This window comes from Tamandua tetradactyla, chromosome 17 (assembly GCF_023851605.1).
Source record: "Tamandua tetradactyla isolate mTamTet1 chromosome 17, mTamTet1.pri, whole genome shotgun sequence".
In the NCBI taxonomy this organism is placed as follows: domain Eukaryota; kingdom Metazoa; phylum Chordata; class Mammalia; order Pilosa; family Myrmecophagidae; genus Tamandua; species Tamandua tetradactyla.
Window position 1 is genome coordinate 13,896,707 of NC_135343.1, and position 22,989 is coordinate 13,919,695.

A 22,989-nucleotide genomic window follows, 5' to 3' on the forward strand; every position below is an offset into this window, starting at 1 on the left:
AATAGTTCAGTTTTGACATATTTCAACATACCACTCTCTTCAATAGACAGAACATCTAAACAGAAGATCAATATGGAAACAGAAAACCTAAGCAATATAAAAGACGTTTGAACTTCAATATTCATACAGGCTTTATTCACAATTGCCAAAAGATAAAAACAACCCAAGTGTTCACCAACTGATGAATAATCAAAACGTGGTATACGCATATGATGGAATATTATTATGCAGTAACAAATGAAGCCATAAGTCACACAACAACATAGATGAACATTAAGGACATTATGTTGAGTGAAATAAGTCAGACACAAAAGGACAAACAGCACATACTCTCACTAATATAAATTAATTATAATATGCAAATTTATAGACATAAAATCTAGAATACAGGTTACCAGGAGATAGAACAAAGCTAGAGAATGAGGAGTGGTTGCTTAATATGTGCAGAATTTTTAATTAGGTTGAATTTAACTGTTTGGAAATGAATAGAGGCGACTATAGCACATCATTATGAGTATAACAGTATTGAACTATATATGAATGTGGGTGACAGGGGAAGTTAGGGTCATGTATGTCATCAGAAAGAAAGCTAGAAGTTAGAACGTGGGTCTCTATAACAGTGGCATTTGACTCTAATGATGACTGTGATTAAGAGTACAAATCAAGTTCTTTCATGAGCTATACAGAACAAATATCTGACACTATTATAAGGTGTTAATAAGAGAGTGGTATATGGGGGGAAAATGAACTTATTTCAAACTATGGACTATGGTTAACAGTAACATCTAAATATTCTTTCATCAGGAGTAACAAATGTACCATACCAATGCTGGGGGTCAATAATGGAGGAGGGGGTACAAAGGGTATGGGATGTTTGAGTTTTCTTCTCTTTTTGTTTTTGGAGTAATGAAAATGTTCTAAAATTGACTGTGGCAATGAATACACAACTATGTGATGACAGTGAGCCATAGATGAATACTTTGGATAGACTGTATGGTATTTAAACAGATCTCAATAAAATTACATTAAAAGAAAAGAACTGCATACCATGATCAAGTAGAATTTATCCCACAGATGCAAGGGTGGTTCAAAATAAGAAAATCAATTAATAAAATACACCACATTAGCAGAATAAAGGGGAAAAAACTACTTGATCATTTGAAATTGACACAGAAAAGTCATATGACAAAATCTAGCATCCTTTCTGCATAGAAAAACTTAGAAAAATAGAAAGAGAAGGAAACCTCAACATGATAAAGGGAATATATGAAAAACCCACAGCTAACATTATTCAATAGTGAAAGAATGAAAGCTTTCCCTCTAAGATCTGGAATAAGGCAAGGATGCCCACTGTCACCACTGTTTTTCAGCTTTGTACTGGAAGATCTAGCCAGAGCAATTAGGCAAGGAAAAGAAATAAAAGTCATCCAAATTGGAGAGAAAGAAGTACAACTTTCAATAAATTTGCAGATGACATGATCCTATATATGAAAAGTCCCCAAAATTCTACAACAAAGCTTCCAGAACTAATAAATGAATTGAGCAAAAAAGGTGGGGTACAAAATCAACACCCAGAAATCAGTACTGTTTCTATACATATATAAGAGCAATCTGAGGAGGAAATCAAGAAAAAAAAATCCATTTATAATAGCAACTGCATGGGTTTGCTAAAGCTGCCAGAATGTAATATACCAGAAATGGAATAGTTTCTAAAAGGGGAATTTATTAAGTTGCAAGTTTACAGTTTTAAGGTCGAAAAAATGTCCAAATTAAGGCACCAACAAGAGGATAACTTCACTCAAGAAAGGGTGATGCTGTCCGGAACACCTCTGTCAGTGTGAAGGTGTGGCTAGCTTCTTCCCCTGCTCTGGGCTCCAGTGTTTTCAGTCTCGGTTCCTGTGGGGGGTTCCTCATTTTGCTTCTCAGGGGCTAGCTTTCATCTCTTGGCTTATCTTGGCTCTCTCTAAGTTCTGACTTGCTTAGCATCTCATGGGAAGGCACATGGCAATGTCTGCTGGCTCTATGCCCGTGTCTAGGCATCTGCTCTCTCTGTCGGCACTCTAAGCATCTCCAATCATCTGTGTCTCTGTCAGCTCTGAAGCAACTGTTCTCCAAATGTCTGCATCTGAGATTTCTCAAAAATGTTTCCCCTTTTAAAGTACTCTAGTTAAACTAATCAAGCCCCATCCTGAATGGGCAAAGTCACATCTTCATATAATCAAAAGATCACATCCACAATTGGGTGTGCCACATCTTTGTGGAAATAATCTAATAAAAAGTTTCTGCCCTACAATGTTGAACCAGGATTAAAAGAAATGGCTATATCTCCACAAGACTGGATAAAGATTAAAGCATGGCTTTTCTGGGTACATAATCCTTTCAAACCAGCACAGCAACTAAAAAAATCAAATACCTAGGAATAAATTTAGCCAAGGTTGTAAAGGATTTACACGTGGAAAACTACAAAACCATGTAATAAAAAAATCAAAGACCTAAAAATGGAAGGAATTTATTGATTGGAAATTAAATATTGTCTAGATGTCAGTTCAACCCGCAGCAATTTACAGATTCAGCACAATCCCAATCCAAATTTCAACAGCCTAATTTATAGAAATGGAAAAGCCAATCATCAAATTTATTTGGAAAGATCAAGGGCGTCATCTTGTAAAAGAACAAAGTGGGAGGACTCACATTTCCACGTTAAAAGCTACAGTGTTCAAAACAGTATGGTACAATGCAGATGTTCTAAAAGTTGATCATGGTGATGAATGCACAGCTAACTATGTCATGACACTGTAAGCACTGATTGTACACCATGTATGTGTACGAAGTATGTGTATGAAGATTTCTCTATTAAAAAAAGGGGAGGGGGACAGTACGGTACAGGCACAAGGACAGATTATCTAGAACAATGGAATAAAATTGAGAGTTCAGAAATAGACCTCACATCTACGGCCAATTCATTTTCGACAAGGCTGCCAAGCCCACTCAATTAGAAAATAACAGTCTCTTCAACAAATGATACTAGAAGACCTGGATAACCATATGCAAAAGAATGAAGGAGGATTCCTAGCTCACATCCTATACAAAAATTACTCAAAATGGACCAGAGACCTAAATATAAGAACTAGGACTACAAAACCCTTAGAAAAAAACACAGAGAAGCATCTTGAGTACCTTGTGTCAGGCAATGAATGGTCTCTTAGACTTTACATCCAAAGCACAAGCAACAAAAGAAAATATAATTAAATGGGACCTCATCAAAATTCAAAACTTATGTACAAAGGATTTTAACAAGAAAGTAAAAAGACAACTTCCTCAATGGGAGAAAAATTTGGAACCACATATCCAATAAGGGTTAACATCCAGAATATATAAAGAAATGCTACTACTCAACATTAAAAAAACAAACAACCCAATTTAAAAATGGTCAAAAGACTTGGATAGACATTTCTCCAAAGAGGATACAAATGGCCAAAAAGTACATGAAAAGATGGTCAACATCATTAGCTATTAGGGAAATGCAAATCAAAGCCACAATGAGATAACAATTCACATCAACTCTAGCTGTTTTTAAAAAGCAGAAAACTCCAAGTGTTAGAGAGGATGTGGAGAAACAGGAACACTCATTCATTGTTGGTTGCAATGTAAAGTGATGTAGCTGCTGTGGAAGGCAGTTTGGCAATTCCTCAGAAAGTTAAGAATAGATGATTCAGCAATCCCATTTCTAAGTATTTACCCAAAGAATTGAATGGAGGGACTCAAAAAGACATTTGCATTATTCACCAATGTTCATAATGGTATTATTCACAATTGCCAAAAGATGGAAGCAACCCAAGTGTCCATCAGCAATAAATGGATAAACAAAATGTAGTATACACGTACAATGGAATATTACTCAGCCATAAAAAAGAATGACATTCTGATATCTGTGACAACATGGATGAACCATGAAAACATCATTTTGAGTGAAATAAACCAGACCTAAAAGGACAAATATTGTAAGACACTCTGCTGTTTGAAGATGTAATGTATCCCAGAAAAGTCATACACTTCTTCTTAATCCAATCTTGTGGCAGCAGACCTATTGTTCAAGGTAGAAACTTGATTGGATTGTTTCCATGGAGATGTGGCATGTATAATCAAAATGGGTATGACCTTTTGATTAGATGGAGATGAGAGTGCCCACTCAAGGTGGGTCCTGAATTCGTTTACAAGAGTCCTTTAAAAGGGGAAACATTTTGGACAAAGTCAAGAGCTGACAAAGACGCAGATGCAGACATTTGGAGTTACTTGGAGTACCAATAGAGAAAGCTTAGTTGCAGATGTCTGCAAATGCAGAAGCCCCAGGAGGCGCCAGGAGCTGAGAGAGCCAATAGAAGCTAAATAGAAACCAGTGCCCAGCAGACATCACCATGTGCCTTTCCACGAGATGCTAAGGGATGAAACCCAGAGTTTTGCCCCAGAGTAGCAAAGTTAGGACCCATAGATGCTTAAAGAAGAATCCACTGGAATTAGAAGCTAAAACCAACAAAACCAGGACCAGCAGATGTCAGCCATGTGCCTTTCCATGTGACAGACATTGACCTTTCTTTGGAATCAACATATATCTCTCTGGATGCCTTAGTTCAGACACCTGTAAGGCCTGAGAACTGTAACCTTGTAACCTAATAAATCCCCTTCATAAAGCCATTCCATTTCTGGTATATTGCATTCCAGCAGCATTAGCAAACTAAAACAGATATGAAATCACTAAAATAAGCAGAACCTGGAGTTTAGGCTACCAGGGGCCAGTTTGGGGGTTGGGAATGGGAGCTAATGATTGGGATATACAGAGTTTCTATTGGGGTTGATCTATTTAGTTTTGATAATGGACGGTAGTGTTGATAGCAAAATATTTGAATATAATTAACAGCACTGAAATACATTATGTGAATGTGGTTAAAAGTAGAAATTTTAGGTTGACTATATAAAAAAAAAACTAAACGAAACTGTACAACACAGTGACCCCTACTGTAAATGATGGATTATAGTTAATAGTACCATTATAAAAATGTTCCTTCATGAACTGTAAAGTGCTAATAATAGGGAGATATATGGGAACTTTTAATGTATTTTATTCAGGACTTTTTTATAAACCTAAAACTTCTCTAAAAAAGAAAAAAAAGGAGACTTCCAGGAAGATGGCAGAGCAGTATCATGAGTTCACTCCCGCTCCATGAAACAAGAAAGGAGACGGGGATAAAATGCTCAGGGCTGCAGGTCCCAGGGTATGAGTATCTAAGAGGGTCTTTAGGCAGTTTTGGGGAGGAGGATAAGGGGAGAGAGAGAGAGAGAGAGAAAGGGTCAGGTAACCAGGATTCCCATCAGGTGGGTTGCGTTGCACTGGGGAGGTGCGATAGGAGTGAACTGGCCCTCCACGGATCCAGCCTGCATAGCTGCCAACGAGGGAAACCTCCCCACGTAGTTGTGGTTGACAGCACCGACAGGAAGCCCAGAACCTCACGCTGGTTGGGTCCCCAGTCTCCTGGCAGAGACCCTACCAGCAGCTACCCCTGGCAGAGCAGCCCCCCTGCTGAGCATGCCAACCAATAGTTCCGGGTAGTAGGGGCGGGGCTGAGGGAGAAGGAGACTCAAGTGGGCCACCTGCTGGCCAGACGCGGTAAGTGCAGGTTGGTTGCATCACAGAGGGAGGGGAGAGCTTGAGGAAGGACGAGCTCATGGTCCCCACCTGCTAGGGAAAAGGGATGTTAACTTTTTTTTTTTCTTCTTAATATTCTTTTTTTATTTCCCCCTTTTAAAACATATTCATTCTATACATTTTTATTAGTAATATAATTGTCCTTTTCATTATTGTTTTTAATTTTTATAGATATTTTATATTATATTTTTATTCATTTTCTATTTCTTATTTCACAAACTATCTTTACTATTCCATTTCATTTCTTTTTATTATTACTATTATTATTTTTCTATTAAATTTTTTCTCCCTCTGGTGGGCACTAGCCTGACTTCATTCCCAGTATATCCTGGGGTGTCTACTTTTGATTCTGGTGCCTACTACTATTGAGGTGTATTATGCTGTGGTTCTCGTTTTTGCGTTTCATATTTTCATTATATTATTATTTTACTTTATTATTATTATCTCTTTTCTTTTTTTCTATCGTGTGTGTGTGTGTGTGTGCATGCACACAGGTTGGGAGTTGAACCTGGATCTCCTGCATGGTGGGCAACCACTCTGCCACCAGAGTACTCGCACACCCCAGCCTAGCTTATAATAGACCTTTAAGTTGAATTTTATCCCCTACATGAGAGCCAGACCTTGATTTTGTGGAGAATAACCAACAAAGTGCAAAAGGCAACATTCAGCAAAAACTAAGTAAATACAAAATTTTGGAAGAGTGAAGGAAACCAACTTGCAAAATAACCATATCAAGATAATCAAATTGCCCCAAACACAACAGTAAAGCACAAACCACACAAAGATCCAAGCAAGAATGGCCCAGCCAAACAACCAGTTCAAAATTCCAGAGGAGACACAGAATATGGAAAAACTACTCAAGGATATTTATAAAGAAATAAAGGATATCAGGAAGATACCAGAACAGCACAAAGAATTCAGGGGATTAAAAAGAAAAATGGCAGATCTCACAGAAATGAAAGATACAATACACCAAACAGAAAACATACTGGACACACACGATAGATAGCAGATTCAAAGAAGCAGGAGGAAGAATAAGTGAGCTAGAAGATAGAACAGAATGAGAGTGTACAAAAGGATAAATGGCAAGAAGGATAGGAAAAATGCAACTGGATCTTAGGGAAACAAGAGGTGCAAAAATGTAAGAATTATTGGTGTCCCAGAAGGAGAAGAAAAGGGTAAAGGGTTGGGAAAGTAAGCTGAAGATATAACCGGAGAAAACTTCCCAACCATTATAAAAGACACAAATATGTAAATCAAAGAGGCCCAGTAAACTCCAAATAGAATAAATCCGCGAATAGGCGCACTCCAAGATACATACTAATCAGACTGTCAGATGTTGAAGAAAAACAGTCCTGAAAGAAACATAAGAAAAGCAATCTACTACATACAAAGGAAAACATGTAAGACTGACTTCAAACTACTCAACAGGCACCGTGGTATGATATTTTTAAGATTCTGAATGAGAAAGGCCTTTGTTCTAGTTTGCAAGCTGCTAGAATGCAATATAAACTGGAATGGCTTTTAAAAAGGGGAATTTAATAAGTTGCAAGTTTACAGTTCTATGACTGTGAAAACGTCCAAATTAAGGCACTAACAAGAGGTTACCATCATTCAAGAAAGGTCAGTGAAGGTCAGGGTTTCTCTCTCAACTGGAAAGGTACATCACAAGCATGCTGATGTCTGCTAGCTTTCTCTCCAGGCTTCTTGCTTCATGAAGTTCCCTATGGGGCGTTTTCCTTCTTCTCCAAAGGTCTCTGGCTGCATGGGCTCCCATGGTTCTTGTTGCTCTCCCATCATTCTAAAAGGGACTCTCTCCAAAATGCTTACTCTTTTAAATGATTCCAGTAAACTAATCAAAACCCACCTGGAATGGGTAGAGTCACAACTCCGGGGAAGCCATCTAATTAAAAGTTGCCATCCACAATTGGAGAGGTACCATCTCCACGGGAACAATCAAAAAGCTCCCACACAGTCACAATGAATGAGGATTAAAGGACATGGCTTTTCAGGGGTCCACCACAGATTCAGATTGGCACAGCTTTCAACAAAGATTTCTTTATCCAGCCAAGTTATCCTTCAAAATTGAAGGAGAGATTAAAATCTTCAAAGACAAAGAAAGACTGAGAGAACCAGTCAGCAAGAGACCAGCCCTACAGAAATACTAAAGGGACCCCTGTCAGCTGATAAGAAAAGACAGGAGACGGAGATCTGGAGGAGAGCACAGAATTAAAGAATATGGGTGTTGTAGTTTGCTAGCTGCTGGAATGCAATATACCAGATACAGAATGGCTTTTAAAAAGGATAAATTAATAAGTTACTAGTTTACAGTTCTAAGGCCGAAAAAATGTCCCAATTAAAATAAGTCTATAGAAATGTCCAATCTAAGGCATCCAGGTAAAAATTCCGAGGTTCAAGAAGGCCGATGACGTTCAGGGTTTCTCTCTCAGCTGGAAGGGCACATAGTGAAGTCTACTAGCTTTCTCTTCCAGCTTCTTGTTCCATGAAGCTCCCCAGGAGGCATTTTCCATCTTCATCTCCCAAAATCACTGGCTGGTAAACTCTCTGCTTTGTAGTTCTGTGGCATTCTGAAGCTTTCTCCAAAATACTTCCTCTTTTAAAGGATTCCAGTAAACTAACCAAGACCCACCTGGAATGGGTAGAGACACGTCTCTACCTAATCAAGTTTAATATTCACACTTGATTGAGTCACATCTACGTGGAGATAATGTAATTAAAGTTTCCAGTGTAGGGTACTGGAAACAGATTAGAAGAAACAGCTGCCTTTACAAAATGGGATTAGGATTGAAACATGGCTTTTCTAGGGTACATAAATCCTTTCGAACCAGCATACTGAGTAAAGGTAATTTAAAGGAAAAGAGAGAGAGGAGGGAAATAATATATATATCTGACAAATAAAAACTAAAGGACAGGGCCACAGTGGCTCAGCAGGCAGGAATCCTTGCCTGCGATGCCAGAGGACCGGGGTTCGATGCTCGGTGCCTGCCCATGTTAAAAAAAAAAAAAAAAAACTAAAGGACAAGACAGTAGAATCAAGAACTGCTTTTACAGTAATTACTTTGAATATTAATGGACTAAACTTGCCAATTAAAAGATACAGATTGACAAAAAACATAATCAAACCAAAAAACATAATCTATCTATATGATGTTTACAAGAGATATATCTTAGACTCAAGGGCACAGTTAGATTGAAAGTGAAACGATGGAAAAAGATCTTCTATGCAAGCTATAACTAAAAGAAACCAGGAGTAGCTACACTAATAGCAGACAAAATAAACTTTAAACGTAAAGACATCGTAAGAGACAAGGAAGGACACTACATATTAATAAAGTGACAATTCACCAGAAAGAAATAAAAATCACAAATGTGTATACTCCCAATCAAGGAGCGCCAAAGTACATGAGGCACATAGTGGAAAAAATGAAGGGAGCTATAGACATATCAACAGTAACAGTGGGAGATTTCAAGACACCGCTCTCTGCTATAGATAGAACAACCACACAGAGGATCAACAAGGAAATAGAGAACCTAAACAATAAGATAAATGAATCAGCTCTAATAGACGTATATAGATCATTACATCCCAAAACACCAGAATACACATTCTTCTCTAGTGCACATGGAAACATTCTCCAGGACAGATCATATACTGGGACATGGTCTCTATAAATTTAATAACATTGAAACTATCCAAAGCACTTTCTCTGATCACAGTGGAATAAAGTCAGAAATTAATAATCACTTAAGAACCAGAGCTTTCACAAATACATGGAGATTAAACAATACACTCTTAAATAATCAGTAGGTCAGGAATAAATTGCTAGAGAAATTGGTAAATATCTAGAGACAAATGATAATGAGAATACAACATAATAAAACTCATGGGATGCAGCAAAGGCAGTGCTGAGAGGGAAATTTATTGCCCTAACTGTCTATATTAAAAAACAAGAACAAGGGTGGGCAATGGTGGCTCAGTGGCAGAGTTCTTGCCTGCCAGGCTAGAGATTCAGGTTTGATTCCTGGTGCCTGCCCATGCAAACAAACAAACAAACAAAAAAATGAGAACAAGCAAAACTTGAGGACTTAACTGCTCACTTAAGGAATTTAAAGAAAGAACAGCAAACTAACCTCAAAGCAAATAAGAGAAATACTAAAGACCAAAGCAGAAATAAACAAACTAGAGAACAATAAAATAATAGAAAGAATCAACAAACTAAAAGTTGGTTTTTTGAGAAAATTAGTAAGACTGATGGTCCCCTAACTAGACTAACAAAAAAGAAAAGAGAGGACACAAATAAACAAAATCAGAAATGAGAGGATGGTTACTCCCAGATCATGAAGAAATTTTTTAAAATCATAAAAGTATTTTTATGCCAACAAACTAGAAAACTTAGAGGAAATAGGCAAATTCCTAGAAACATAGAAATTACCTATACTGACTCCAGAAGAAACAGAAGCTCTCAACAAACCAATTACAAGTAAACTGACTCAATCACTCATCCAAACTCATCCCACAAACAAAAAAAGAAAGCCCACAACCTGATGGCTTCATAGGAGAACTTTACCAAACATTTCAAAAAGAACTAACACCAATTCTGCTCAAACTCTAAAAAAAACTGAAGAAAAGGAACACGACCTAGTTCATTTTATGAAGCTAACAGTACTCTAATACCAAAACCAGATAAAGACAATATAAGAAAACTATAAACCAATCTCCCTAATGAACAAAGATGTGAAAATTCTTAACAAAATATTAGCAAACCGTTGTCCAACACCACATTAAAGGAATTATACATCACGATCAAGAGGGATTCATACCAGGAATGCAAGGGTGGTTCAACATAAGAAAATCAATCAATGTAATAGAGCACATTAACAAACTGAAAGGGAAAAATCACATGATCATATCGATTGATGCTGAAAAAGCATTCAACAAAATCCAGCATCCTTTCCTGATAAAAACACTTTAAAAGTTAGGTATCAAAAAAAAAAAATTAGGTATCAAAGGAAACTTTCTCAATATCATAAATGGCATATCTGAAAAACCCATAGCCAGCATTATAATGGTGAGAAATTGAAAGCATTCCCCCTGAGATCGAGGACGAGACAAGGATGCCCACTGTACCACTATTATTCAACACTGTATCAGAAGTACTAGCTGGAGCAATTAGACAAGAGAAAGAAATAAAAGGCATCCAAAATTTTCATTATTTGCAGACGACATGATCCTATACTTAGTAAACCCTGATAAATCTACAGCAAAACTATTTGAGCTAAAGGGATATGGTATGTATGAGTTTTTTCTTATTATCACTTTTTCTGGAATGAGGCAAATGTTCTAAAAAATGATCATGGTGCTAAATATACTACTATGTGATGATATGATATTGTGAGCCATTGATTGTACACCATGTATGGAACATTTGTATGTCAAGAATGTTCATGTCTGTATGTTGTTTTGGTTTGATAATAAAAAATAAATTTAAAAAAAAAAAAGAGAGAGAAATGAGATCTCCTTAGATATGACACAGCAAAATAATCCAAATCTGAATTTTGTACTTTTTACATACATTAAACTATTTTAATTAATTTCTCCATACAATGTCTTATGAGTCATATGTTTCAATTTTATTTCTTTATAAATTTGCCTGAAGAATAGAGTATAAAATAATAATCACTTTCATTTGGAACAGAATCTCTCATAGCCAATAATATAGTTGATATATGTCAGAGCAATTTTTATAGGCATCCAGATGAACTCTCTGCTAATAGGATTAATACTACATTTCTCTCCTGATTATTTTGTATTTTCTGTTTAATTTTGATTTTTACACAAGCTCACACTGAGATATGTGTTTATGCAAAAACATCTCCAATCAGGGTGGTTCTGGGAATGACATTAGTGAACATCTGCTTTCTTGGCTGGACCACTTGTGAATCAACAAAGCAAAAGAGAAAGGGGGAAAAGCAGCATGGTAGTGTCACATGTGAGAGTAGCTTATGGATGCTTTTTGTTTAATGATGCCTGAAATGTATATATTTTTGTAACACTTCCTAAAATTCAAAGAAACTTTTCCTTTAGATTAGCTCTTTCAATCACAGGGAGACACTGATGTCTTCTAGACTGCCCATTACACTTCTTTTCAGCCCCTGCTGTATATCTACAGAATTTGGGAAAACCCATATTGGGCAAATTGATTCTTTCCATTTGAGATAAAGATAATCAAAATCACATCCTAATTCCTGGAACTGCATAAAGAAGATATTTTCCAGTTTGATGTTTACTGGCAGTACTGTAATATGCAAAATTTCTCTTATCTGCTGATTTATAATATATCCCCTTTGATTTCAAAATTCTTATATGTATATGTGTACACATGTACTGTGTAATTTTTGTATTTGTGTAAAATTTTAAAAATTCATTTTAGGTAATGTTTTGTTTCCATAGTGAAGCAAAAAATAAATAAATAAAAATGTCCTCAAAAACAAAAACAAATACTTGAGCTATTTCAGCAAAGTGGCAGGATACAAGATTAATGCACAAAAATCAGTAATGTTTCTATACACAAGCAATGACCTGTCTGAGGTGACAACTATGAGAAAAAATTCCATTCAGAATAGCGACCAGAAGAATTAGGTATCTAGGAGTAAGCCTAACCAGGGATGTCAAGGATTAATACACGGAAAATTACAAAAAAAAAAATGCTAAAAGAAATAAAAAATGATGTAGACAGATGGAAAGATATTCCATGCTCATGGGCAGGAGGTTGAATATCGTCAAGATGCTAATTCTACCCAAACTGATGTATAGATTCAATGCAATACCAATAAAATTTCCAACAACCTACTTTGTAGACTTGGAAAAACTGGTTAGCAAATTTATATGGAAGGGAAAAAGATCTTGAATAGCTAAAGATACTCTAAAAAAGAAAAGCAAGGCTTCTGGGTCAAGATGGCAGCTTAACAATGTGCGCATTTTAGTTCGTCCTCCAGAACAACTACTAAATAACCAGAAACAGTACAGAACAACTCCTGGGGCCACATCAGTGACTGGACACACAGCATACCCCAGTATGGGCCAGTTGGACCAGCTGCAAGCTCCCCCAGGAACCATGAGTTCCCAAAGCTGTGGCAGCCGGCGCCCCTCCCCCACAGGCTGCTTCCCAGAGGGGAAAGGAAAGAGACTTCACCAGCAGCAGTGGCTGAACACAACCAAACACCAATTGTGGAATTAATTAACAAATTCTGACTACCAAAAATAGGCCCCAAGCTTAGGTGAACCTGGTCAAAGCGGAGGTTGCTCATTTTTGCCCCGGTGCCAAGGGGGCAGGGCTGACAGAAAAAGTGGGGGGAAAAAAAAAGAAGGAAACAGAGGTTTTTGTGGCTGTGTTTCTACAAAGGCTTGACTGCCTTTGGATACAGCGGCAGGACTTCTCAGGCTGCAATTGCCCCAGATACAGGCAGAAACAAACTCGTTTGAGGGCTTGTCTGGAGCCTGTGCCTTCTCCAAGGGAGCGGTGAAGCCCAACTAAGGTGGAATCCCTCCCTCAAGGAACTCAGACACCAGGGCTTGGTAATTTGAAGCCATTAAAACCAGCCTAGAACCTCTCCTCTGTCTCCACCACGTCCCCAGCAGGGAGTCTGACAAAGTTAAAGGTACCGCATCATCTTATGCTGGTGGGACTTGCAGGCAGACAAGTGCCACATACTGGGCAGGATAAGAAAAACAGAGTCCAGAGACTTCACAGGAAAGTCTTTAAATTTGCTGGGTCTCACCCTACGGGAAAACTGATGCAGGTGACTCTTTCCTCCTCCTCCGGAGGCCAGTTTGGTCTGGGAAAATCCGGCTGGGGTCTATAATACGTAAGTAGACCCTCCTAAGCATGGGGGTGGGGTGGAAGGCACCATACAAGCAGGGCAAGAAACAAGAAAACAAGAACTGAAAAATTCTCCTCTGTTAAATAAAACTTAAGCTAGAGGTCCAGAAAAAGCTGAACTGAATGTCAAAGAACAGATAGACAACAAATTCATCCAGTAAGAAAACCCTAGGTAAAAGAAGTGAAAGCAATCTCCAGAATAAACTAATTAAGGTAATTAAATGTCTAGACGCCAGCAAAAAATAACAAATCACACTAGAAAAATTGAAGATATGGCCCAGTTAAAGGAACAAACCAACAATTCAAATGACATACAGGAGTTGAAACAATTAATTCAGAATATACGAACAGACATGAAGAACCTCATCAAAACCCAAATCAATGAATTGAGGGAGGATATAAATAAGGCAAGGAATGAGCAAAAAGAAGAAATCAAAAATCTGAAAAAACAAATCACAGAACTTATAGGAATGAAAGGCATGGTAGAAGAGATGAAAAAAAACAATGGAAACCTACAATGGTAGATTTCGAGAGGCAGAACATAGGATTAGTGAACTGGAGGGCAGAACATCTGAAATCTGGCAAAAAAAAAGAAAATATAGGGAAAAAAATCAAAAAATATGAGCAGGGACTCAGGAAATTGAAAGACAATATGAAGCACATGAATATACGTTTTGTGGGTATCCCAGAAGGAGAAGAGAAGGGAGGAGAAAAACTAATGGAGGAAATTACCACTGAAAATTTCCCAACTCTTATGAAAGACTTAAAATTACAGATCCAAGAAGTGCAGCATACCTCAAAGAGAATAGATCCAAAGAGACATACTCTAAGACATTTACTAATCACAATGTCAGAGGTCAAAGAGAAAGAGAGAATCTTGAAAGCAGCAAGAGAAAAGCAATCCATCACATACAAAGGAAGCCCAATAAGACTATGTGTAGATCTCTCAGCAGAAACCATGGAGGCAAGAAGACAGTAGGATGATATATTTAAATTATTAAAAGAGAAAAACTGCCAACCAAGAATTCTATATCTAGCAAAATTGTTCTTCAAAAATGAGGGAGCTAAAGCAAAAACTGTTTACTTGGTACAAATTTATATTTTGACTAGTGCATCTCCTAATATAACTTATGTAGATAGCTGGTTGAACACCTTAAGTACATGGAACTTTGGGTAGGACATGAGATTTTGTTGGTTTGTCCAGGTGATGCCCTGATGAATCCCAGAGTGATTTGAACAGTGAGTGGGAAAGTATTTGCAAAGCCCCCTTTGGGGAATGGTGAGAACGGGGGAAAATTCAACTTCCCCAAGTTGAATTCTTGATATTCTCACAAGCAGTGTGGACAACCAAAGCTATAGGCTGAGCCCCCAGTCTTGGGGTTTGTTCATATGAAACTTAACCCCACAGGGGATAGGTCAAGCCTACTTAAAATTAGGCCTAAGAGTCACCCCCAAGAGAACCTCTTTTGTTGCTCAGATGTGGCCTCTCTCTCCAGCCAAGCAAACTCACCACCCTCCCCCTGTCTACTCACCACCCTCCCCCCGTCTACGTGGGACATGACTCCCAGGGGTGTGGATCTTTCTGGCAACATGGGACAGAAATCCCAGAATGAGCTGAGATTCAACATCAACAGATTGAGAAAAACTCTAGAATGAGCTGAGACCCGGCATCAAAGGATTGAGAAAACCTTCTCAACCAAAAGGGGAAGAGTAAAATGAGACAAAGTGTCAATGGCTGAGAGATTCCAAAGAGTCGAGAGATTATCCTGGAGGTTATTCTTATGTATTAAGCAGATATCACCTTGTTATCCAAGATGTAATGGAGAGGCTGGAGAGTATTGCCTGAAAATGTAGAGCTGTGTTCCAGTAGCCATGTTTCTTGATGATGATTGTATAATGATACAGCTTTCACAATGTGACTGTGTGATTGTGAAAACCATGTGTCTGATGCTCCTTTTATCTACCTTGTCGACAGATGAGCAGAACATATGGAATACAAATAAATAATAGGGGGAACAAATGTTAAAATAAATTTAGTTTGAAATGCTAATGATCAATGAAAGGGAGGGGTAAGGGGTATGGTATGCAAATTTTTTTGTTTTTGCTTTATTTTTCTGTTGTCTTTTTATTTCTTTTTCTGAATTGATGCAAATGTTCTGGGAAATGATCATGATGATGAATATGCAACTATGTGATGATGATATTGTGAACTGATGAGTGTATGTGTTGGGAATGTTTGTGTTTCTTTCTTGTAATTTTTTTTTATTAATAAAAAATTTAAAAAAAAGAAAAGAAAAGCAAGCTGGGAGGTCTATCACTTTCTGACGTCAAAACTTACTATACAGCCACAGTGGTCAAAACAGCATAGTACTGGCACAAGGACAGAGGGACTGATCAGTGGAATAGAATCGAGATTGCAGAGATCGACCACCAAATTTATGGACAAATCCACTGAATTTGGACAGAATAGTCTTTTCAATAAATGGGCATGAGAGAACTAGATTTCAATAGACAAAAGAATGAAAGAGAACCCCTACCTTACACCCTATATAAAAAATTAATTCAAAATGGATAAAGACCAAATGCAAGAATCAGTACCATAAAGTTTCTAGAAAAAAAATGTAATGAAACATCTTCAAGATCTAGTAATAGGAGGTAGCTTCTTAAAATTTATACTGAAAACACAAGCTGGGAGGGTAAAATAGACAAATGGCAACTCCTTAAGATCAAGAGCTTCTGTGCCTCAAAGGACTTTGTTAAAATGGTAAAGAGGCAGCCAACTCAATGGGAAAAAATATTTGGAAACTACATATCGGATAAAGGCTTGATATACTGTGTACATAAAGAAATTATACAGCTCAACAATGAAAGAACAAACAACCCAATTATAAAATGGGCAGAGAAAATGAATAGGCACTTTTCTGAAGAGCAAATACAGATGGCTAAAAAGCACATGAAAAGCTGCTCACCTTCACTGGCTACAAGGGAAATGCAAATTAAGACAACAGTATCTCATACCTATAAGAATGGCTGCTATTAAACAAACAGTAAACTATAAATGTTGGAGAGGATTCAGAGAAATTGGAACACTTATCCACTGTTGGTGAATGTAAAATGGTTCAGCTGCTGTGGAAGCCAGTTTGGTGACTCCTCAGAAAACTAAATATTGAGTTGTCCTATGACCCGGCAATACCAATACTCAGTATATACCCAGAAGAGTTGAGGGCAGTGACACAAATAGATATTTGCACACCGATGTTCATAGCGGCACTATTCACAGTTGTCAAGAGATGGAAACAATCCAGGTGCCCATCAACAGACAAGTGGATAAACAAAACGTGGTATATACATATGATGGAATACTATGCAGCATTTAGACAAAACGATGTCCCTAAACATATGAAAACATGGCTAAACCTTGAGGACATAACGCTAAGTGAAATAAATCAGACACAAAATAAGTAGCTCCTAAATAAAGAAGGAATAAGATGTTATTTTCTAATATCAACTCTCTCGGCTATTTACATAGTCTACTATTTCCAAAATTAAAAGCCATTCAACCTCAAGCATGTTTATTAATTTTACTTCTTGCTTACAGTCTATTTTAGTGCTCCAAATTCTTAAAGAGAAAAGTAAACATTATTTTTCCCCCAAAGTTGGCTAACCTGATGTTTCCCTTTTCTTCTACTTTTTGGGTTCGGAGAGGATAGAGGTAGAGAAGTAAGAGAATTATCCCTCCAAATTTTAATTTTTAAATGGCAGAAATCTACCAACCGTTTCACACTGATCTGAAGTTGGAAACAATTTCAATCTACAATGACTTAAGTCCTTCATTTCTAACTGCCAACTAAGTATTGTCATCCTCCTAATATCTAACACTTAGCATGTCCAAAATTCACTTTTCAGTTTCCCTCACAAGCCTTCTCTGAAGCTTCCTGTTTCTGTAGTAAGCCCCACCATCCTCTCATTGACCAGATATCTTGGAGTCCTCCTTCCTTATCCCTAACATCCCTATCATCATTCACCAAGCTCTTCTCTCCCAGACCGCGGAGTCTTTCTCCATTCCTACACAAAAGACCCTGAATTATTTTAATGATGTTACAGGAATCACTGCCACTGGCCTTTTCCGGCTCCACTCTAGTCTGATTATCTTTTCAAAGCATAGCTCTAGTCATAACACTTGCTTCTGCAGTCATAATCCTTCAGTCACCATGAAACTGAAGCGTGCCTTTGTTTCAACCTCTGCACAAGACTCTACCACAACTATGTGTGTCAAGTTCCTTTGTAAATTCCCACTCTTTTCTCATAAAATTAAATCCTACCATTCTAGATCCTTCATGACCTACATCCTTCCACCATAGTCAAACTTACCTCATCAATGCTCTCTCCTACAGCCCCACTCCCCTCCCTCATTCTCACAGTCCCTTTTAACTAGACTATCATTCTGCCCAATGATAGGAACTGTTGGTTCATAGGGTAATTCTATGTTTAACTTTGTATGATTCTGCCTGTTTTCGCTTGTAAGCTGCCAGAATACAATATACCAGACACAGAACAGTTTTTTAAAAGGGGGATTTATTAAGTTGCAAGTTTACAGTTCTAAGGCCACGAAAATGTCCAAATTAAGGCAAGGCTATAACAATGTCCAATCCAAGGCATTCAGGGAAAGATACCTTGACTTTGGAAGGCTGGTGACACTCGGGTTTCTCTCTCAGCTAGAAGAGCACCTGGTGATGTTTGCTAGCTTTCTCTCCTGGCTTCTTCAACGGCTTCCCCAGGAACATTTTCTTTAAACATCTTCAACAGTCTCTGGCTGCGTGGGCTCTGTCAGGTCTAAAAATTTCTTCCAAAACGGTTCCTCTTAAAGGACTTCAGTAAGCAAACCCACCTAGAATGGGTGGAGACACGCTCCATGGAAACCATCTAATCTAAAGTTACCACCCACAGTTGGGGCGGGTCACATCACCATGGAAACAATTTAAAAGATCCCACCCAGCAATATTGAATAAGGATTAAAGAACTTGACTTTTCTGTGGTCCACAACAGATTCAAACTGGCACACTACCCAACTGTTTTCTAAAGTGGTTGTAATATTTTACATTCCTACCAATAATGTGGTAGAGTTTCAGTTTCTCCCCATCTTCACCAACACTTGTTTTGTCTGTCTTTTCTACATACAGGCATCCCACTGGGTGTGAAGTGGTTTTGGTTTACATTTCCCTAATGACTAATGATGTTGAGTATCTTATGTGCTTATTGACCTCAATCTTAACTTTCCTGTGGTAACATAACAAAAGTTTGCCATTTTAACCACTTTTAAATGTATAATTCAGTGGCATTAATTACATTCACAGGTTGTACTACCATCACCACCATCTACTATCAAAACTTGTTCATCACCCCAAAAGAAACTGTACCAATTAAGCAATAACTCCCCATTCCCATTCCCTCCAGGCCCTGGTAATCTCTAATCTACTGCTTTCTGTCTCTATGAACTTCTTATTTTAGGTATTTCATATAAATGAAATCATACAATATTTGCCCTTTTGTGTCTGGCTTATTTCACTCAACATGATGTCTTCAAGGTATATCCATGTTGTTGCATGTAAAAGAACACAATTTATTTTTGACATAGCACACAGAAAGGTAAGGAAAATTCTCTTCAATCAGTCACTGGAAAATACTCTCCCAACAACTACTTGACATGAAGTTGATTTATAAATCTCTAGTTATGCTAATGTTGCAGACCCAGCTTTTTCATGTTAGATTATTTAATGTGTTAGGTTATTTCATGTTAGGTTATTCACTTCACATAATATTAAAGGTTACACTCATCTACATTCATAGAGTGCTAATGTTTTCAAGTAAAGGAAAAGTTGAAGTATTCCTAATTACCAAAGTCAGAACACGTGGTTTTGGGAACACCTGTCATAACCACTTCTAAATCCACACTCATATAAAGCCTACAGTTTTACTTATTTTAACATATCTTAAGAAGTTAGAATTCTCAAGAGAAACACAATTCAAGAGATGCTAGAAATCTGAAAGCCCTCTTTGTACCGAATGACTCTCCAGGTAACCCCACTCTACTATTAGTCAATTACAGAGTGCCAATATAATTTCAAGATGTCAGTTTTTAGTCTAAAATTTTACTTTTGCCTCACGAGGCCACAAAATCTAGATTGTATTAAGGCTTTATTAAAAGAATATCTGTATAGTTTATAGCAAACAAGTATGACTGCTGAATCATTATACTGACATTCCTTTTAGTCTCCAATATTTTAGAGCAGAACCTAAAATTGTGGAATTGTAACCCATACGAAACTCTGAAATCTGTTCTAGAACTAATTGTTGTGATGTGCTTTGAAATTTATTGCTTTTTTTTGTATATATGTTATTTTTCACAAAAAGGGAAAAAAAATTCTTCTAGCCTCCAGTGTTTTGGAGAAGGAAAAATCTGAAATAGTGGAATGGTAACCCATAACAAACTGTGAAATGTGTTTTCTAACTACTTGTTGAAGTGTACTTTGAAAATCATTGTTTTTATTTCTTTTCTTTGTATATATGTTATATTTAACAATAAAAAAAATTTAAAAAAAAAAAAGACTACCTACAGGTAGTTCAGTGGTAGAATGCTCACTCACCATGTGGAAGAACCGGGTTTGTTTCCCAGCCCATGCATTCCACCACCATCACCACCACGACCACCACCACCCTTAAATAAAGAATATCTACAACCATCAACAGACTAAATTGTGGTATATTTATACAGAGAAATCCCATTGTGCAATCAAAAGAACTACTGCTACACATAACATGGGTGAACCTCAAAATATATATTGAAAAAAATATGTGTGGTCCATTTATATAAAGTTCAAAAAGAAACAGAAATGATCTATGGAGATAGAAGTCAGAACAGGAAGATGGAAAGAGAATATAAGGAAAAGGGTCCAAGACAACTCCCCCGGAGTGAGGTTATGATCTATATGTTGATAGAGAGGTGTGGGTCACACAGTGTATGCATTTGTCAAAACCCATTGAACTATAACCCTAACCCTATATATTTATACATTGAAAAATACACCTTTTTATAGTAAAAGCACTTATGATGAAAAGTTTATTTTCCTATAATGTGTAACAATTCCTTCTTACAATTTGTATAACAATTTGGTTTCAGTGATGCCACAGCTGGTTTCTCTTCTAATTCTGGACTGCACTTTTGTTAAATTTTCCTCCTCAACCCTCCCTTCTGTTTCTGTAGTCTAATCTTGGTCCCATCATCCTTCCTTACTCTCCTTAGTGACCTCGTTCTCACCACAGATTCTGCTACCACCCATGGGCTGCAGACACCCTGATCTCTCTATCGAATTCCATATTCACAAACCTGGCTGCCTACAACCAGACATGACAAATCACACGCTCAACCTTTATACACCTGTACTCTTTCTCCCCAACCCCACCTTCCAAAAAAAACTTACCCTTTCGCTTGCCCTCCCCATCCTAGCTAACAGCACGTTTAATCTTTGGTTGAAATCTCCCTTGTGGGGAGCTGCAGGGTCCCACAGGAAAAAAGAGAGGAAAGCAACGATCATAGAGCATCCTTTACGCTGCCCACCATACTTGATGAGGATGAGAGATAATAATGCGGTTATCTCAGGCTCAGCTTCTGGAGCACAGCTACCACTTACCCAATACCAACCACATACCAGAGGCTGCTAATCACTTGACACACACTTCATTTAATCCGTACTAAAACAGCCCTAAACGAAACTGAGTTTACAATAAATTAAACAACTTTGTCAAGGTCATACAATTAAAGCTGCAGAATCAGGATTTAGAGCCAAATCTATCTGGGATTCTAAAGCCCCTCATAGCTGTAACACTGAGGCTGGAGATTGAAATTCCAATTGGTAGAATCTGAGTGAAGTCTGAACATTTTCCAGACCGCCCATATAATGGGCACCTGTCATACGAATATTTTACAATTGGGAAACTGTAAACTCGTAGTCTGTAACTGCCTAGTCCAGGCTCCCCCAGCCATTTAAAGACCCTTAATACGGATCTCACATTCCCTCGCGTGCCCATGGCTTCCCTCGATATCGTCATCCCGCTCTTCAACCTTGATCTTGGGCGAGGCTGCCTTCAAGGCCGGTGGCACAAGAGTGGCAACGGGGGATCGAGTAGTTCAAAATGTGGACCTCCTCCAAGAGAGGGAGGACGAACTCCGGACCCCACTGGGTCACATCCTGGGCCCTGTCGACCCCACGAGCCACCTCACTTAGACATGCAACGACCCCGAGGGTCACCTTGAACCCTGACGAGTGTCAGACCCAAACTCCGCTCCAGGCCTGTCCCGCCGGGGAAGCAGCTCCAGATAAAGGAGCTTCGACGACCACCGCAAGTCGGCGTGGGTAGGCGCTAGGAGGTGCGCAGAAAACAGAACAGAACCCGGGTCAGAAGCCTTGCATTGCTCCAGCGCGGCTAATGCCTGGCGCGGAGGGCTCGGGCCATCAGTCCTGATGCAGGACCCCCGCGGCGCGATCCGTACCTGCGGGCTATAGGCTTCAGAAGCCCACGCTCCAGCCAGCTTCTGCGTGAAGCCACTGAACTTGTAGTACATGATGCCGGTGTCCTGCTTCCTACAGCCGCTGCCCGAGCGACCGCCCCAGAAAAGGACCCGGCCTCGCAAACGGTCGCCCAAGGATCAGCCCCAGGACCCTGCGCCAGGAGGCGGGCTGCCCGGGGACCGCCTAACTTAAAATATGCCATTTTAAGCTATAGCAGGGAAGAAAAATCTATGCTCTTAGCGTCAAGAAAGCCGACAGTGGATCTAGTAAATCACAGTAAGCCTACATAGCGGAGTTTGAAGAAAATGCGGGACGGCATACCGACACTTCCATTTGGGCAATGCCGAGACATCTTAAGAAATGCGCAAGCGCCCGGCGCGACGGAGGCTGTCAACGCCCATCCTCTCGTCTTGGGGAGTCTGGGCGGGGCCTGGTGCGAAGGGGTGGGGCTGAACGTGAGGGGGCGGGGCGGAGCGAGCCCTCCTCGTCGGGCGGTGAGCGCCGGGGCTGCGGTGCCTCCCTCTGATTGTTGGGCTGAGACCTTCTCTTCCTTTACTGACAACCCATCCTTTTAGTCACATTTCTTTTCTCCCCCACCTAGATCACCTCATGAAGCACCCTACCCTTAGTCTGCCCAGGGGTCCAGGCCGTCGGGCTTCTACTGTCAGCCTGGGTGTGGGAGCAAATGAAATCTGAAAGCTCCTGCTGAGGGCTGTTTAGTACTGAGAACGGTTAGGTAGCAGAACCAACGCCTCCTGGCATTTGTGAAGAGGACATTTATAGTGGCCTAAATTTCAGGCACCGGGAAGTCAATTTTACA

At 38.8% G+C, this 22,989-nt stretch overlaps 1 protein-coding gene across 2 annotated transcripts in view; it reads right to left on the reverse strand.

Moving 5' to 3' along the window:
- The window catches only part of COX7A2L (cytochrome c oxidase subunit 7A2 like), a 63,061-nt gene extending 40,459 nt beyond the window's left edge, over nt 1-22,602 (reverse strand). Inside the window, exon 1 of one of the 2 annotated variants that reach the window (XM_077134083.1) lies at nt 22,491-22,602. In XM_077134083.1, coding sequence (XP_076990198.1) covers nt 22,491-22,502 — 12 coding nt within the window. In that variant the 5' untranslated portion in view covers nt 22,503-22,602. Of the gene's footprint in view, nt 1-22,150; nt 22,305-22,490 lie in introns of those variants that run through there. The other variant, XM_077134082.1, reaches the window with a different exon arrangement.
- Between the last annotated feature and the right edge of the window lie 387 nt (nt 22,603-22,989).